Genomic DNA, 18,987 nt, shown 5'->3' with positions numbered 1-18,987 from the left:
TTCATGATAGGCTGTCTCTGGTGTCATTTAAGACAGCTGTAGACAAAGAATTAAGAAGCTCCTTTGGATGAACGTGACAGGTCAAAGTTCCAAACCAGACCACCCCACCGCTGTGGTTCATTAGCTAGGAAACGATCAGCATAATCAGTGAGAGGATTCTATGAATGCCCCTGGTGAACCGGTGTAGCGTTTATTGCATGCCAGGCTGTAATAAAGTAGGCCCACTCACTGGGGAGCCAGGCCCAGCCAATCTGAATGAGTTTTCCCCCACAAAATAGCTTTACTACAGACAGAAATACTCCTCAGTTTCATAAACTGTCTGGGTGGCTGGTCTCAGGCGATCCTGCAAGTAAAGAAGCCAGATGTGGAGATCCTGGGCTGCCGTGGTTACACGTGGTCTGCAGTTGAGGCTGGTTGGATGTACTGACAAATTTTCTAAAAACAATGTTGGAGGCTTATGGTAGAGAAATTAACATTCCATTCTCTGGCAACACATCTGGTGGACATTCCTCCAGTCAACATGCTAATTGCACTCACTCAAAACTTGAGACATCAGTGGCATTGTGTTGTGCGCACATTTTAGAGTGGTCTTTTGTCCCCACCTGTGTAATGATCATTCTGTTTAATCAGCATTTTGATAGGCCAAACCTGTCAGGTGGATTATCCTGGCAAATGAGAAATGCTCACTAACAGGGATGTTAAACAGAAATATACTTGTTGTGTGTATGGAACATTTCTGGTATATTTTATTTCAGCTCATGAAACCAAAACTTTACATGTTGCGTTTATATTTTTGTTCAGTACATGTCGGTTCTAAAATACAATTGGTTACACAGAAAACTTATTGTAGGGTGTGTTTTTATTTATTGTGCCCCATCTGAATTAGTCGTTTTTTTTGTCTCAAATTTAAAATGTTATTCTAGTACCCAATGCTTCTGCAACATTTGACAAGCATAATAATTTTATCATGCACAACGCTTATATAGCCTAATTACATAATTATAATGAATAAAGCTCAATTTATTTGTAACATTATTCGGCGCATGTGACAAATAAAGTTTGATTTGATTTAATAACTATTACCTCAATTACCTCGGCTAACCAGTGCCCCAACACATTGGCTCTGTACCGGTACGCGCTGTATATAGCCTCACTATTGTTATTTTACTGCTGCTCTTTATTTATTTGTTACTTTTATTTCTTATTCCTATTTTTTCAATTTTTTTAACTGCATTGTTGGTTAGGGGCTTGTCAGTAAGCATTTCACTGTAATACCTGTTGTATTTGGCGCATGTGACTAATAGATTTGATGAAACACTTAATTAGACAACTAACTACATGAGATGAGACTAGAGAGCACTAGTATATGCAAAATAACTTAAGATATTTGAATGGGGATGAATTACACTATAGACCACATAACTTGCTCTTATTTTATATATTTAAAGAATGTTGACATTTGTTATATAAATATTCATACACATAGCTCATATAAACAAAGACATTCCGTCGTAAGAACACATACACCCAGCCATAAGACTGACCCCCTCTTCCTTGTATAAACACACATCTCATCTCCCTCTACTGGCCGGTCCCAAGAGCAAAGGACTTTTGCTCTGCACCAATGGCGCCCGCTCTGGCTAGAGCAAGGCCCGCCTCCAACCCTCCGACCAGTCAAGAAGACCGAAACGACAAGACTCCACCTACTTTATTCTATGTATAAAAATGAATGTAACCGTTGTATAAGGCCTCTTTTTCACCTGACTCCTTGCCGAGTTATGTGAACTAGGTCCGTGCACGTAAAACTGCAGAACAAGATATCTTTGACTCATTAAAACTGTCTTTTGTTACAACTGAAATCCACTCTGTCCAGCGTCCGTGATTTGGTCTCAACTCTCCAGTATTTAAACACTAACACTCACTTTCACAGAGTGATTAGATTAATAAATATCTGCCCCACCTCACGGATGCAGAACAAGAAACATCCATTTATCATGCTGTTTTATACTGGCTGGGGTAAAGAAACATGTTCAAAGGTGAGTTGAATGACTCAGGGATTTTCATGAATTGGAGGTTTCTGTCCAATTGCATCATGGCATTATAACATATAAATAATCACTAAATAGCTTTTATTAGGACAGCTTTGACCTGTGTGTGAGTTTGTGTGTTTTAGGCTGGGTTTCTGTACAGCACTTTGAGATATCAGCTGATGTACGAAGGGCTATATAAATAAATTTGATTTGATTTGTGTGTGTGAGCAAGCGAGAGATTTTCCGGTGTCTGTATTAAAGGCTTTTTCAACAGACCTTTTGGTGGGCAGGGCCTCTTCAGTGTTTACTCAAAAAGGGAGGAGTGAGAGAGGCTTTGTAGACGAGGAAAATACGAGAGTAAAGCGAAAGGAATAGCAACGAAGACCATAGCTAATTCAGGTCCAAGTGAAAAGTTGAGCAGAGTATTTGAGCAAATAAGAGATTCTTTCAAACACTTGACATCATGAGCTCTGAAACCCTTGAGAAAACAGTAACAGTGAAGGCAGAGGGAGCCACCCCATGGAAGAAGGTGAAACACGCACACACAATACTCGGACACGATTAGTGAATTGTATGGTGTGGGTGACCTCCAATCTCTGACCTGTTTGGTGTGTCCCAGTGTCAACATGGAGATCGACACATCCACAGAGACGACGTGAGACAAATCTGGAAGGATTGCAAGGAAGAGAGCTTCTGGTATAGAGGTATTGACCAAGGGTGCTGAACTTTTTAATCCAAGCAATTACACATGCACTGCAAAAAGCTTGTTATTTCTCAAAGAAACTCCATTGATGCTAGACCCTCTGTGGCATTCTGGCCATTTCCAGGTAGGCAGTGCGTCTTTTGTAAACAGCAAACCCATTAGTAGGAGTCATATAAGTCAGTGGCCCTTTAATCAGGCCCCTTTCCCTGGCTATGGCATGTTTTCAAATTCTACCGTCTGCTTCCAAATCCTGTCTCAGAGCTAAAAAATTGCCCCATCTGAGTATGCTGTTGGCGATTGATGATGGGCCTCTATTCAAAGCGTTACTTCGGAAGAGGACTTTACACCTTTTTTTAATGCTTTGTTCTTTGACCATCGGTCACCAGAGGGGTTAATGAGCTCCATTACAGAAGCTCAGTGAAAAGGCATGATATAAATAAAGCTGAAAATGAAACCCACTCCGTGTTTCCGTGTCACACTACTGCACATTCTAACTAAGTGGTGTGGGGAAAAACAGGACTCCCTTTGATTTTAACAATATCTTCGCACCACAGGAACAAGTTGATTTGTCCTCAGTGTGGGGTTATTGTGGGGTTATCCGGCTGAGGTAAATTGGTACAACTACTAACCTCTGTTCTCATGTTCCTCTCAGCTCTTCCCCTCTCTCTGGGAAGCATGGCTGTCTCTGGGGGGCTCATCTACAAAGGTAAGACACTCACATAACATTAGTCATAGCTTAAATCAAGGTTCAGGTTTAACATCATAATTTTTTTATTTATTTATTTTACCTTTATTTAACCAGGCAAGTCAGTTAAGAACAAATTCTTATTTTCAATGACGGCCTGGGAACAGTGGGTTAACTGCCTGTTCAGGGGCAGAACGACAGATTTGTACCTTGTCAGCTCGGGGGTTTGAACTCGCAACCTTCCGGTTACTAGTCCAACGCTCTAACCACTAGCAAACATGCACTGTAAACAAACATGCACTGTATAATATTTTGTTGCAGGAGTTTGGAGTGCATCAAAGAGACTTGGCCCATTCCCAAAAGTAGCAGGTGAGCTGTGAGCCCATAAGTGGAAGTAGAGGGTTCTGTCCAGCAGGTTTTATCATGTGTGTTTCCCATACTTGTGTTTGGGGAAACCTGGTTTCTATGGTGACTTAGTTACACATCTGTCTCAGTGCTGATGGGACTATTGGACTCAGTTGCTGCCCCCATAATCAGTGGCAAATGCGCAGCTGCTAGATAAACACTGATTCATAAAAAGGGGATAGACTCCTTTGGACATTCCAAAAGTGGCAGCTAGACAACCTGTATTACAGAGTTTTAACATGTTTATGACCAATGATCTTGTCCCTTCAGCGGCTGGTGTCCTTGGTTATGCAGTGGGGAAGGCTTCGTATGTTACAACCTGCAGAAATAAGTTCCAGAGACTTGGGCCCGTCTTTGGTCCAGAATCTGAATATGGTTTTGGACCCGGCCCATTTGGAGGGCGTGGTTCTGGCCCAGGACACAGGTGAGTAGAGCTGAGGACTTTGACACTTCTGTTGCCCATGGTAGTCTTTTTTTCTGAAGAGATTATGTAACAGGGAGATAGATACCAGCTATGTGGCTTAAACCTTATCATGCCAATGGGTTATCTTTTAGATTCAAGTTACGGCACTAGCAAAAGAATTGTATTTATTGCATGTTGGTGTGAGTGATACTAAAGCTTAATCTCTCGTGGACAGACACACGTAACATAGCATCTAAAGTAATCACTTAATATTTTAGTTATGGGTTTCCGAGATTATACTAAAGCGGTTGGCGAGTTAACATTAACAGGTTTCTCTGCCTCTTTTAGATACTGCCACCACGTGTGTGAAGAGTGTAAGCAACAGCAAGCCCCTGCTGCACCAATAGAGGGTGTGCAAAGCTAAAACACACAGTCTACATCCAAAGTTTGTGTACTCAATTCTAATGATCCTTGTCTGTTCTCCCCCAAATATGTTTTACAAACCTTGGGAGTCCAATTCAGGTGATGCATTGCAAATGGACATGAAGTAATGATTTTGTAAAAGTTCTACCAAAAATAAAGATTGAGTTTTTACCTCAGTTAAATACCTTGATGGCTTGTGTTGTTGAGGTTTGTGTGTATTCAGGATGACAACATGTAGCAGTCACTGCCGAGGGACAGCCATCACAGCATTGTTGAAAAGATCTGAGATGGCTGTGCCATATTCTTTTTATTATGAAAGTTAACACCCCTCCAATTCATACTCCAGCAGAAACAGAACGATCAGAGGCCCTTGGGGCATGTTATTTAATGTATTGGTGCGTGGTTTGCATGAGACTCTGGGTCATAAGTAGTCTATGAGAGAAAATCACTTGGGCCAACTTCTACTTTGGCATGCATGTGGTTATAAGTCAGTCAGTCAACCAAACAAAGCTAGCATACAGTATAAAGTCCCCCAACTGTCGACCCATGGGTGATTGGACTTGGCCCCTCAAGTTTTTGGAGCAAAAAATACATATTTAATTATTATTTTGGGGGGCTTAAGACTAAAAACACCAGCAAATCAGCTCTAAAGGAATTACATTTTGGAAATCAGTTCCAAAGTATTCTCACGCATAGTGATTTTATACAAATGTAAGCAAGGTTTGCAATTAGTATGTTTTAGTCAGTTTGGGCTTCTTACAGTCTGCAAGCAAATTACTTGTGATTATGTTCCGGCCCCCTGACCATCATCTCAAGAAAAAATAATAATAATTGGCCCGGGGCTGAATCTAGTTGATGATCCCTGGTATAGAGGATAAATGAGAGATGACTACAGCCGGCACACCGAAACCAATTTGGCTATGATTTAATAATCAACACAGTTGTTTGACAAAACAAACAGAAGGAAAGAGATACGTGTTACACAGTGCTATTTTTTTTTATGTCTCTGCCACACCTTGCTGAAAAGTCAACAGACCAGAGAATCTGGGTAAGCTTGGTCCTGGAGGACATCTCAGTCAACGCAGCCTTTGTTTTATGTTACTTTTGACACTGCTGGGAAAAAACAAGGGGACCTATCCATTATTACTGAGACAACACCCTGCCAAACTAAACCTTCAGATGTCCACCTGTGCTAAGATGGTCTTCAAAAAGGCCCTCAACATTCTGCTTTTACATCATATAGCATTATAATCTGATCTGCCACCCTCAACGCAATAATCTGATGCCAGATACGGTCCAGATAACACCAAATGGACATATTCAATTATATTCATTTATGACTTACAGATAAACCTTCAAAATAGTATGAGCTCACTGGTAATACTGAACATTCACATTTGAATAAGACCCAGTTACAATGCTAAAATGACGGGATGGAAACATAGCAGCGAAGGCTGCTGATAGGAGGATGGCTCATAATAATGGCTGGAAATGAAGTATAACGGCTGGAATGGAGACGTGTTTGATACCATTCGATTGACTCTATTCCAGCCATTATGAGCAGTCCTCCCCTCAGCAGCCTCCACTGATACACAAGCTATTGGTAAGCTTGTTGGCTGCATTCAACTGCATTGGACAATTCTAGAAAGCTCCTATTCATGTTAACCTTTTGACAATATATGATTTTGCATTTATCACTTCGGAAACGTCAAACGTGTTTTTCAGATTTCTATAGCATGATTGCATAAAAAGCAGAGGTCTTGTGTGTACTACATGTGCCCTCTTGCCTTCTTCTCCTGGTGCAGCAGCTGATCACTGGCTCCTGAAGCAGACTCTTCACTCGTCCCATGCATCTCCATATTGGTTCTTTTTCACTGTGGAGACAAAATAACCATACAGAGAATCAGACATACAGTCCCAGTCAAAACATTTGGACACCTACTCATTCCAGAGTTTCTTTATTTTTACTATTTTCTACATTGTAGAATAGTGAAGACATCAAAACTACGAAATAACACATACGGAATCATGTAGTAAAAAGTTACATTAAAATGTTATATTTGAGATTCTTCAAAGTAGCCACCCTTCGCCTTGATGACAGCTTTGCACACACTCGGTATTTAAAAAAAACTTGATTTATATATTTGTTGATTTAACTACACAAGTCAGTTAAGAACAAATTCTTATTTACAATGACGGCCTACACCGGCCAAACACGGACGATGCTGGGCCAATTGAGCACTGCCCTATGGGACTCCCAATCACAGCCGGTTGTGATACAGCATGGAATCGAACCAGGGTGTCAGTAGTGACGCCTCAAGCACTGAGATGCAGTGCCTTAAACCGCTGCGCCACTAGGGAGCCATTATCTTAACCAGCTTCATGAGGTAGTCACCTGGAATGCATTTCAATGAACAGGTGTGCTTTGTTAAAAGTTAGTGTCATTTTTTCCCTTCTTAATGTGTTTAAGGAAATCAGTTGTGTTGTGACAAGGTAGGGGTAGAAACAGAAGATAACCCTATTTGGTAAAAGACCAAGTCCATATTATGGCAAGAACAGCTCAAACAAGCAAAGAGAAGTGACAGTCCATCATTACTTTAAAGACATGGTCAGTCAATGCAGAAAATGTCAAGAACTTTGAAAGTTCTTCAAGTGCAGTCGCAAAAACCATCAAGCGTTATGATGAAACTGGCTCTCATGAGGACCGCCACAGGAAAGGAAGAACCAGAGTTACCTCTGCTGCAGAGGATAAGTTCGTTAGAGTTAACAGCCTCAGAAATGGCAGCCCAAATAAATGCTTCACAGAGTTCAAGTAACAGACACATCTCAACATCAACTGTTCAGAGGAGACTGCGTGAATCAGGCCCTCATGGTTGAATTGCTGCAAAGAAACCACTACTAAAGGACACCAATAAGGAGCGACTTGCTTGAACCAAGAAACACAAGCAATGGGCATTAGACTGGTGGAAATCTGTCTGATGAGTCCAAATTTGAGATTTTTGGTTCCAACAGCAGTGTCTTTGTGAGACACAGAGTAGGTGAACCGATGATCTCCGCATGTGTGGTTCCCACCTTGAAGCATGGAGGAGGAGGTGTGATGGTGTGGGAGTGCTTTGCTGGTGACACTGTCTGGGATTTATTTAGAATTCAAGGCACACAACCAGCATGGCTACCACAACATTCTGCAGCAATACGCCATCCCATCTGGTTTGCGCTTTGTGGGACTATCATTTGTTTTTCAACAGGACAATGACCCAACACACCTCCAGGCTGTGTAAGGACTTTTTGACCAAGGAGGAGTGCTGCATCAGATGACCTGGCCTCCACAATCACCCGACCTCAACCCATTTGAGATGGTTTGGGATGAGTTGGACCGCAGAGTAAAGGCAAAGCAGCCAACAAGGGCTCAGCATATGTGGAAACTCCTTCAAGACTGTTGGAAAAGCATTCCAGGTGAAGCAAGTTGAGAGAACGCCAAGCGTGTCCAAAGCTGTCATCAAGGCAAAGGGTGACTACTTTGAAGAATCTCAAATATAAAAAATAATTTGTATTTATTTAACACTGTTTGGTTTAATACATGATTCCATATGTGTTAGTTTTGATGTCTTCACTATTATTCTACAATGTAGAAAATAAATAAAGAAAAACCCTGGAATGAGTAGGTGTGACAAAACTTTTGACTGGTACTGTATGTCTATGCAATGTAGTTCACTAATGCACCCAGAATATTGTGTTTGTTTAATTCAACAATTATAAAAGGCTACATTTAAAAAAACATTTATTTAACCTTTATTTAACTTAAGAAAAAATTAAGAAAAAAATCGTATTTACAATGACTACCCCAGCCAAACCCGGGTGCCGCTGTGCCAATTGTGCGCCGCCCTATGGGACTCCCAATCACGGCTGGATGTGAGGCAGCCTGCATGGCTAATTATTGCTACAAACTAAAAAGCAAACGTTAGCGTATCTTAGGGTGTTCCTTGATACAGACCCCCTGCTCTGGCCAAAGACACTGATGTCCAAGTATGTGAGCACTGTTGTTGACACTGAATAATCATACCCCCATTGTAAGCACCATATGTAAATAGTCCCAATAACAACAGATCTCTGTGGGGAATGAATCACCATCTCTCTTCGGAACAGGTGTTTCAGCCGGGGACTTGAGCAGAATGTCTGCCTTTTGGGTCAGGGTAACCTCGTAGTTCTCACGGTTTCTGCTTCGTAGGTCCTCGTACAGGGTTGGTCTCTTTTTGGGAGTCTCATCATCCAAGTAAGGAGGGACTAAAAAGGCATTGAGGGGAGGAAACCTTTCAGAGAAAACTGCTATTCAAGGTGTCCGGCCAGGGCCAATACAAAATCTGTAGAATTCCAACCACAGCTGATTCAAAAGTGAGATAATGTTCTCAAATGTTCTCTTTACTTCAACTAAATAACATACATCTTGAAGACAATTCTGAGAATAAAACAAGGATGAGTGAGAGAGTATTATCCATGTCTGTAATAACAACATGCAAATCCTGATGTCCGTACCTGGTTGGTTGACATCAGCTGCAGCTCCTGTGGGGTCAGACTCACTGAGGGGAGGGCTCAACAGAGCACCCTGATCACTATAGGAGAAGTCACTAGGGTAGCTGAAGGAGTCTGCTTGGGTGCGAGGTTCCGCCACTGACTGGGAGGCTTGTTCAAAAAAAGCCTGGTTAGGATCTCCCAACTCTGATGGGTTCTGAGGAGCAAACCTGGTTCCAATGAAAATTTAACTTGGTAAGATGTCAAAACAATAACCAGTTACCACAATGGGGAAAGGAGGTTAGATGCAATACTAACTGTTGAGGGATATGACGTTGTCCTTGTCTTAGAGCTTCACCCAATGGGGAATTCTCCAGATTTTTGAACTTCTCCTGACATATCTTTGTGTAGGAGATCTTCCCTCCAATGTACCCAAACAGACCAGCAACTGAAAATAGACACCACGCACACAAAAGTGAATATTCCCGAAGACATGACACTGGTACATATACATACACATTTTGAATTCCAGCAGGACACTGAAAAGCCTCATATTCAGCCTTCACTTACTAGCTACTTTAGGCAGGGAACCAAATCGTGGTGAGGGTGCAAGGACTCCTGAAAGGGAGAGATTGACTTTACTTTCTAACCCAATGAAAGGCAGAGGCTGATATTTGAATTACAATCTCACTGGACTGAGCATTAAACATACCTTTCATAACGAGTGCTTGAGCTACAGACACTGCCACAGCAGTTAATGGAAGGGCTGTGAATACATAATGTCATTAGTGCATACAGAATCTATACATCCTTATAACTCTTTATTTCAACAATGCATGCTCATAACACTTTAGTAGCTACAAACTTGAGTAAATGAGAAATCAGAGAGAAACAGAAGGGGTAAACCTGGGGTGTAATCAGTGGTTAAATTGGGATTTGGAAGGTCCGTAGTTGGTGGGCTCAGCTGAGGGGATGATATAATGTACTAGCCTAAATATATACTGACAAAAAGCACATATCACAGTCTTCACTATTATTCTACAATGTAGAAAATAGTAAAAATAAAGAAAAACTCTTGAATAACTAGGTGTTCTAAAACATTTGACCAGTAGAGTACACAGTGGCAAGAAAAAGTATGGGAACCATTTGGAATTACCTGGATTTCTGCATAAATTGGTCATCAAATTTGATCTGATCTTCATCTAGGTCACAACAATAGACAAACAGTCTGCTTAAACTAATAACACAAACAATTCTATGTGTTCATGTCTTTATTGAACACACCGTGTAAACATTCACAATGCAGGGTGGAGAAAGTATGTGAACTCCTGGATTTAATAACTGGTTGACCCTCCTTTGGCAGCAATAACGTCAACCAAACGTTTTCTGTAGTTGCAGATCAGACCTGCACAACGGTCAGGAGGAATTTTGGACCGTTCCTTTTTACAAAACTGTTTCAGTTCAGCAATATTCTTGGGATGTCTGGTGTGAACTGCTTTCGAGGTCATGCCACAGTATCTCAATCGGGTTGAGGTCAGGACTCTGACTGGGCCCCTACAGAAGGCATATTTTCTTCTGTTGAAGCCATTCTGTTGTTGAATTACTTGTGTTTTGGCTCGTTGTCCTGTTGCATCACCCGACTTCTGTTGAGCTTCAATAGGTGGAGAGAAAGCATAACATTCTCCTGCAAAATGTCTTGATAAACTTAGTAATTCATTTTTCCGTCGATGATGGCAAGCTGAGGCTGATACTTTACAGTTGGGATGAGGTTTTGATGTTGGTGTTCTGTGCCTTTTTTTCTCCACACATAGTGGTGTGTGTTCCTTCCAAACAACTCAACTGTAGTTTCATCTGTCCACAGAATATTTTGCCAGTAGCGCTGTGGAACATCCAGGTGCACTTTTGCAAACTTCAGACGTGGAGCAATGTTGTTTTTTGGACAGCAGTGGCTTCTTCCGTGTTGTCCTCCCATGAACACCATTCTTATTTGGTGTTTTATGTATCGTAGACTCATCAACAGAGATGTCAGCATGATTCTTTGCAGGACGGCCACTCCTAGGGAGAGTAGCAACAGTGCAGAATTTTCTCCATTTATAGACCATTTGTCTTGCCGTGGACTGATGAACATCAAGGCTTTTATAGATACTTTTGTAACCCTTTCGAGCTTTATGCAAGTCAAAAATGCTTAATCTTGGGTCTGAGATCTCTTTTGTTCGAGGCATGGTTCACATCAGGCAATGCTTCTTGTGAAGAGCAAACTCAAATTTTGTGAGTGTTTTTTATGGGGCAAAGCAGCTCTAACCAGTATCTCCAATCTCATCTCATTGATTGGACTCCAGGTTAGCTGGAGTCCAATTAGCTTTTGGAGACATCATTAGCCTAGGGGTTCACATACTTTTTCCAACCTACACTGTGAATGTTTAAATGTGGTATTCAACATAGACAAGAAAAATACAATAATGTGTGTGTTATTAGTTTAAGCACACTATGTTTGTCTATTTTTGTGACTTAGATGAAAATCTGATCAAATGGATGACCAACTTATGCAGAAATCCAGGTAATTCCAAAGGGTTCACATACTTTTTCTTGCCACTGTGTGTGTGTATATATGTGCACACACACACACACACACACACACACACACACACACACACACATACATACATACATACATACATACATATATATATATTAGGAGCTAGATAGAGTAGTAGAATGAACAACATGCAATTTCAAAATCTGGTTGTGCAACAGCTGTTTTTCTCTTATGTCAGTCACTGAATTAGCCATGTCAGCTAACAAAAAAATGTATTGCTAAATTAGTATAAACTTGTAATCATGGCAGAATACATAAAACATTCCATTTTCTAGTGATGAGCTGGAATTTTACCTTCAGTAACCTATATGCTAAGTGGTTTGAAAACCATGGTTATTTTAATTTGTTTTTCTACATTTTTGTGTAGGCAACGGGCACAATGTAAAACTACAAAATAGCTTTCTCGTTTCAAACTTAGACGTCTAACAGTATCTTGGTTCTGGTCTAATGCTTCTAGAAAGTTGACCCCTTCACATCGTGACGCATTTCATTACGCCCTACTGTACGTCATATTCACGGAGTCTTGCCCAGCTACTGAACCGAGAAGTGTAGTGTTTGTAATGCAAGATGGAGTGCCTGTCTTGTCAGAGATCACATTTATTTTGGGAGATTGCAAAATGACCTTTTCATTCAAGACAGGATAAATATATTGTCTCGGATGATAAATGTTTTCTTTAGTTACTTTTTCCTCAACTTGTTTATCTAACGAAGTCAAGCTTGCTTGCAGAGCAGATAGCTAACGTTAGCTAAAAGCTAGGCTAGGTTGAACATAGCATTGTAGCTACCAACCTCTCCACCTAACAATTATCATAAAAATGTAATTACCATGAAACTTAAATGGGAGGCAACAGTCATAATATAATTAGCTTAACAGCCAATGTGTATTATTTAACATTACTATTCAAATAGTACTCACTTATTGTTATGGGTAATTGTTTACAAGTTACTAACTATACCATGAAGCCATCACCGAAAACCACATTTATCTTTGTTTTGTTAACTCCCTGCTCTTTGGCAGACTGGCTGAACTGAAGACGAGGCAAAGTCGGAAAAAAATTAAGTATGCAGTGTCTGTCTCGCGACGGAGCCTTCAACCGCAAGAGGGCGTTGCGCATTCACTCCGTTGTGGACGTCTCCATTGAAATGTATGACATCCGAGTATTTATAGGTAATTTGAACGAGTTGAGGCGTTAACGATTCTGCATGGTCAATATGACATCTGCAGTGGCTGTGTACAGCATTTACTGCGAGGCTGCCTCCGCAGAAGTAAGAGCATTCATACTTATTTTAGCCACACTCGCTACGTTCAGGCTCTGCCCTGCCCAACACAGGCCCGATTGCTTCTGCCAAATTTAAGGCCCGGCCCTGCCCAAAAGCCGAAATCATTATGGACTTCCTCCGTTAGTAAATCCATTACCTGTCCCTTCCTGCCACACGATCGCTGCGCTTAGCAGCTCTGCCAGAGATATTAGAGAAAGGAATCCCACTGGACCATGAATGGAAGAACGCATAATGCCCCACAGACTGTTGACCAATCACGTTCATCTTGTCATGCTGCGTCACACGGTCGCTAAACTAATCGTCATATAATCCCTTCTCAAAATCGGTATGAGTTGAGAAATGTCTATTTTCCTCGAAAGTACGTAATGTCACAATTCCAAAGCTATACAATAAAACAGATCCCAGATTAATTATTTCATATCTTGCGAAAATGTGTAATGTTCTATTTCTTGTTTAAGAAACGGGTCAAAGCGTTGGACTAGTAACCGGAAGGTTGCAAGTTCAAATCCCCGAGCTAACAAGGTACAAATCTGTCGTTCTGCCCCTGAACAGGCAGTTAACCCACTGTTTCTAGGCCGTCATTGAAAATAAGAATTTGTTCTTAACTGACTTGCCTAGTTAAATAAAGGTTAAAAAAAAAAATTTAAAAATGGTAGATGTTGGATTTTTGAGATAGCGCCTAATTGACTCCCATTCCCTCCTTGAAGGAGAGCTCTCCGTGTCACAGAATCACCCAGAGGGCACCGCGCGGTCCATTGACGTTGCATGGACGACGAACACGATGGGCATTAATACTATTCCAACGGAGATTACCAGCTCCTTAAAAAGTATATTCCAATGGAGATGTTAATGTGAGTGTAGCGAAATGCTTGTGCTTCTAGTTCCGACAGGGAAGTAATATCTAACAAGTAATCTAACAATTCCACAACAACTACCTTAAACACACAAATGTACAAAGAATGGAATAAGAATACGTACATATAATTATATGGATGAGAAATGGCCGAGCGGCATAGGCAAGATGCAATAGATGGTATAAAATACAGTATATTCATATGAGTAATGTAATATGTAAACATTAAAAAGTGCTATTATTTAAAGTGACTAGTGATCCATTTATTAAAAGTGGCCAATGATTTCAAATCTGTATGTAGCCAGCAGCCTCTCTGTGCTAGTGATGGCTGTTTAACAATCTGATGGGCTTGAGATAGAAGCTGTTTTTCAGTCTCTCTGTCCCAGCTTTGATGCACCTGTACGGACGTAGCCTTCTGGATGATAGCGGGGTGAACAGGCAGTGGCTCGGGTGGTTGTTGTCCTTGATGATCTTTTTGTCCTTCCTGGGACATCGGGTGCTGTAGGTGTCCTGGAGGGCAGGTAGTTTGCCCCCAGTGATGCGTTGTGCAGACCGCACCAACCTTTGGAGAGCCCTGCGATTGGGGGTGGTGCAGTTGCCGTGATACAGCCTGACAGGATTCTCTCAATTGTGCACCTGTTAAAGTTAGTGAGGGTTTTAGGTGACAAGCCAAATTTCTTCAGCTTTCTGAGGTTGAAGAGGTGCTGTTGCGCATTTTTCACCACGCTGTCTGTGTGGGTGGACCATTTCAGTTTGTCTGTGATGTGTACGCTGAGGAACTTGAAGCTTTCCACCTTCTCCACTGTGGTCCCGTGGATGGGGAGGGTGCGCCCTCTACTGTTTCCTGAAGTCTACGATCATCTCCTTTGTTTTGTTGACGGTGAGTGAGAGGGGGTTTTCCTGACACCACACTCCGAGAGCCCTCACCTCCTCCCTGTAGGCTGTCTCGTTGTTGTTGGTAATCAAGCCCACTACTGTTGTGTCGTCTGCAAACTTCATGAGTGAGTTGGAGGCGTGCATGGCCACGCAGTCATGGGTGAACAGGGAGTACAGGAGGGGGCCGAGCATGCACCAATGTTGAGGATCAGCGAAGTGGAGATGTTGTTTCCTACCCTCACCACCTGGGGTCCGCCAGTCAGGAAGTCTAGGACCCAATTGCACAGGGCGGTGATGAGACCCAGGGCCTCAAGCTTAATGATGAGCTTGGAGGGTACTATGTTGTTGAATGCTGAGCTGTAGTCAATGAACAGCATTCTTACATAGGTATTCCTCTTGTCCAGTAGGGATAGGGCAGTGTGCAGGCGATTGCATTGTCTGTGGACATGTTGGGGCTGTTGGCAAACTGAAGTGGGTCTAGGGTGGCAGGTAAGGTGAAGGTGATATGATCCTTGACTAGTCTTTCAAAGCACTTCATGATGACAGAAGTGAGTGCTATGGGGTGATAGTAATTTAGTTCAGTTACCTTTGCCTTCTTGGGTACAGGAACAATGGTGGCCATCTTGAAGCATGTGGGGACAGCAGACTGAGATAGGGAGCGATTGAATATGTCCGTAAACACACCAGCCAGCTGGTCTGCACATGCTCTGAGGAAATGCAGTCTGGACCAGCAGCCTTGCAAGGGTTAACACGTTTAAATGTCTTACTCACATTGGCCACAGAGTAGTCCTTGGTAGCAGGCCGCGTCGGTGGGACTGTATTATGACTGTATTATCCTCAAAGCGGGCAAAGAACGTGTTTAGTTTGTCTGGAAGCAAGACGGTGTCCGTGACGTGGCTAGTTTTATTTTTGTAGTCCGTAATTGCCCTACCACATATGTCTTGTGACTGAGCCATTGAATTATGACTCCACTTTGTTCCTAAACTGACATTTTGCTTGTTTGATTGCCTTGGAAGGAATAACTACACTGTTTATATTCAGCCATATCCCCAGACAACTTTCCATGATTGAATGCAGTGGTTTGCGCTTTCAGTTTTGCGCAAATTCCGCCATCTATCCACGGTTTCTGGTTAGGGTAGGTTTTCATAGTGGATTCAACATTTCAATGCACTTCCTTATAAACTCACTCACCATGTCAGCGTATAAATCAATGTTATTCTCCGAGGCTTCCCGGAACATTTTCCAGTCCGCATGATCAAAACAATCTTGAAGCGTGGATTCCGATTGAGCAGACCAGTGTTTAATGGTTCTAGTTACAGGTATATCCTGTTTGAGTTTCTGCCTATAGGACATTAGGAGCAAAATGGAGTCGTGGTCAGATTTGTCGAAGGGAGGTCCTTGTATGCATTGCGGAGGTCAGTGTAGGAGTGGTCCAGTGTATTGCTCGCACGAGTGCTACAGTCAATGTGCTGATAGAATTTAGGTAGCCTTGTTCTCAAATTAGCTTTGTAAAATCCCCAGCTACAATATATGCAGCCTCAGGATATATGGTTTGCAGTTTACATAGATTCCAGCGAAGTTCCTTGAGGGCTGTGGAGACATCTGCTTGAGGGGGGGGGGGGTGTAATGCACGGCCGTAACTAACATTATTTTGGGAGATAATGTGGTCGGCATTTGATTGTAAGCAATTCTAGGTGAGGTGAACAAAAGGAGCTGAGTTCCTGTATGTTGTTCTGATTATTCCATGAGTCGTTAATCATGAAGCACACCCCCGCCCTTCTTACCAGAGAGATGTTTCTGTCGGCGCGACGCATGAAGAAACCAGTTGGCTGTACCGACTCCGACAACATATCCTGAGAGAGTCATGGTTCCGTGAAACAAATAATGTTACAATCTCTGATGTCTCTGGAAGGCAACCCTAGCCCTAATTACATCCACCTTGTCGTCTAGAGACTGGACAATGGTGAGTAATATACTCTGAAGCGGTGGGTGGTGTGCACGCCTTCAAGGTCTGACCAGGAGGCTACGCCATCTACCTCTCCTGCGGTGACGTTGTTTTGGGTCAGCCTCCGGGATTAGATCCAATGTCCTGGGTGGTGGTCCGAACAAAGGATCCGCTTCGGGAAAGTCGTAGGCCCACCCACTTGGGAGCCAGGTCCACCCATGGCTGTGCCCATGCCCAGTCATATGAAATCGATAGATTAGGGCCTAATTAATTAATTTAAATTGGCTGATTTCCTTATGTAGCTGATGTGAAATGGCTAGCTAGTTAGCGGTGGTGCGCGCTAGTGGCGTTTCAATCGGTGACGTCACTTGCTCTGAGACCTTGAAGTAGTGGTTCTTGCTCTGCAAGGGCCGCGGCTTTTGTGGAGCTATGGGTAACGATGCTTCAAGAGTGACTGTTGACGTGTGCAGAGCGTCCCTGGTTTGCGCCCAAGTCGGGGCGAGGGGACGGACGTAAAGTCAAAAAACGGTTACACTTATATGAACTGTAACTCAGCAAAACCTTTGAAATTGTTGCATGTTGCGTTTATATTTTTTATATTTGACGTTTTAAGCACTTCTGACACCATGTTATGATCTTAAAGCCAAAATAGGCTTGATCCAAGAATGTGGTAGGAGGTTGAGTATGGAGGGTGTGACACAATTGCAGAGCCTCCGGAGGCATACAGTGTCCATATTGAGTGCCGTACCACATCGCTGTGCTCCTCCAAAACTGTTTAAAAATGCGGCGGGCTCTGTATAGCTCTGCATTTACATGATTGGTTGACGGTAAGTGGGGGTGTGAGTTACTGAATAAACACCAACTTCCTTCACAACAGCTCTGCGAAGCATGAATGCCTTGACTTCTGCAGAGGCCGTAAATGCAGCTCAGCTTCAGAATGTTAGTGATCAATTCAGTGATACCTAGCCTTAACTCCATTTATAACGTCGGGGCCTGTCGAGTCGGATAGCAGAACTCTATTACGGATCCCTCTGCATCGTTACAACATTTGTGACGCACGGCGCAATGCAGTACGCAGCTGATTTGGCCTCTACAAGCATCCGGAGGCACCGCGGTTGCGTCAAATGCTTGGTATGGACCTTCCATTTCGCATTGCCAGAGCATAAATGGGCTTTCATGCTTCCAGAAACATATTGCAAGCAATGCGTGTTAATTTTTAGACAGAGCATCATGCTCTTAAAACTCCCTGTACAGAAGACGCCTTAGTCCAATGACTTACGTGTAATGAAACAGAGTCATGATTAGGGCTTGGGAATAGGGTGCTATTTGGAACACATCCTTATGTTGTAGTATGACTTACATCTGTACCAAAAGCTCTCTTGGTTGCATTCCCGAAACACTCTCTTCTCATCCTCCGTGGGAATGTAGGGTGCCCCAACTTGACTCTGTTATATAGGGTACAGAAATGTAGCAATTGTAATTAGCTAGATAACATATACATAGCAGATTAAACTCAACTCTGTCGTGTTCTACTTTTCCACTGCACTACATACGCCAGTCGTCTACTGTTAGTGAGTGGAGGGGTTGAAATGCGAACTTTAGCAAAATACTTTGCATCGCGTAGTAGCGTTATCGACGATAGTATTACTACAGTACTACTTGATTAACTTGCTAATTACTCATGTTTCAGTTAGCGACTATACAGTGTTGTTGTAGCTAGCTTGGGAAAACTGTTTGTTTGGCAAGCCATTTTACTTTAACTTGCAAGCTAATCCGCAGAACGCTAACTAGCGGTTAGCTAGCTACTGTTAGCTTGTTACTGTACCTGAGCCCCTTGTTGTTGTTGATCAGTGAATCCCATTGACGTTTGTGACATGACTAGAAAATAAATTGAAGTGAGGAGAAAAATTTGCTACACCATTATTTCGAGGTTATGTGCATGTGTAACAGGGGAAACAATTGAAACTTCAAAAATGACCTCCAAGCTCTCTGCCTCAAAGCAGGGAAGCTGTTGAAATCAGAAGGCGATTGCCTTACGCAAAACCTGAGTGTAGACGTCACGCGTAAAGAAGCGTGCCCAGTCTTCTTCTTCGGTGAGGTTTAACGGCGGTTGACATCCAATAAATGTTGCATTACTGCCACCTACTAGACTGGAGTATACTTCCCTTATGCATTGCTTGAAAATAAATAAATAAATAATTCAAATAAATAAACAAATACTCTACCATCTAACACTACACACTCACCACCCAACTCCACTATTTAACTATATATAGTCCTA

General features: G+C 42.3%; 2 protein-coding genes across 3 annotated transcripts; one reads left to right on the top strand and one right to left on the bottom strand.

Moving 5' to 3' along the window:
- The first annotated feature begins 2,299 nt into the window (after positions 1–2,299).
- Positions 2,300–4,839, top strand: ociad2 (OCIA domain containing 2). Its single transcript, XM_021604320.2, has 6 exons — positions 2,300–2,559; positions 2,650–2,734; positions 3,386–3,439; positions 3,740–3,787; positions 4,094–4,247; positions 4,575–4,839. Exons 1-6 carry the CDS (start codon positions 2,494–2,496, stop codon positions 4,648–4,650), a joined length of 483 nt encoding a protein of 160 aa, XP_021459995.1. The 5' UTR covers positions 2,300–2,493; the 3' UTR covers positions 4,651–4,839.
- Positions 4,840–5,548: 709 nt separating this feature from the next.
- On the bottom strand, positions 5,549–18,764 carry ociad1 (OCIA domain containing 1). Of its 2 annotated transcripts, XM_036978377.1 has the most exons (9): positions 18,532–18,764; positions 18,067–18,151; positions 9,868–9,921; positions 9,726–9,773; positions 9,474–9,603; positions 9,180–9,385; positions 8,775–8,930; positions 6,437–6,523; positions 5,549–5,759 (listed from the first exon to the last, which is right to left on the bottom strand). In XM_036978377.1, the coding sequence occupies exons 1-8, from the start codon at positions 18,580–18,582 to the stop codon at positions 6,486–6,488; spliced, it is 768 nt and encodes a 255-aa protein (XP_036834272.1). In that variant the 5' UTR covers positions 18,583–18,764; the 3' UTR covers positions 5,549–5,759; positions 6,437–6,485. The 2 variants fall into 2 exon arrangements, with proteins under 2 accessions (XP_036834272.1, XP_021459994.2); XM_021604319.2 differs by having other exon boundaries at positions 5,551–6,523.
- Positions 18,765–18,987: the final 223 nt, after the last annotated feature.

The sequence above is a fragment of the Oncorhynchus mykiss genome, chromosome 5, assembly GCF_013265735.2.
Source record: "Oncorhynchus mykiss isolate Arlee chromosome 5, USDA_OmykA_1.1, whole genome shotgun sequence".
In the NCBI taxonomy this organism is placed as follows: domain Eukaryota; kingdom Metazoa; phylum Chordata; class Actinopteri; order Salmoniformes; family Salmonidae; genus Oncorhynchus; species Oncorhynchus mykiss.
The sequence above is the reverse complement of the archived record's forward strand: the minus strand, read 5'-3'. Positions and strand labels throughout refer to the sequence as shown.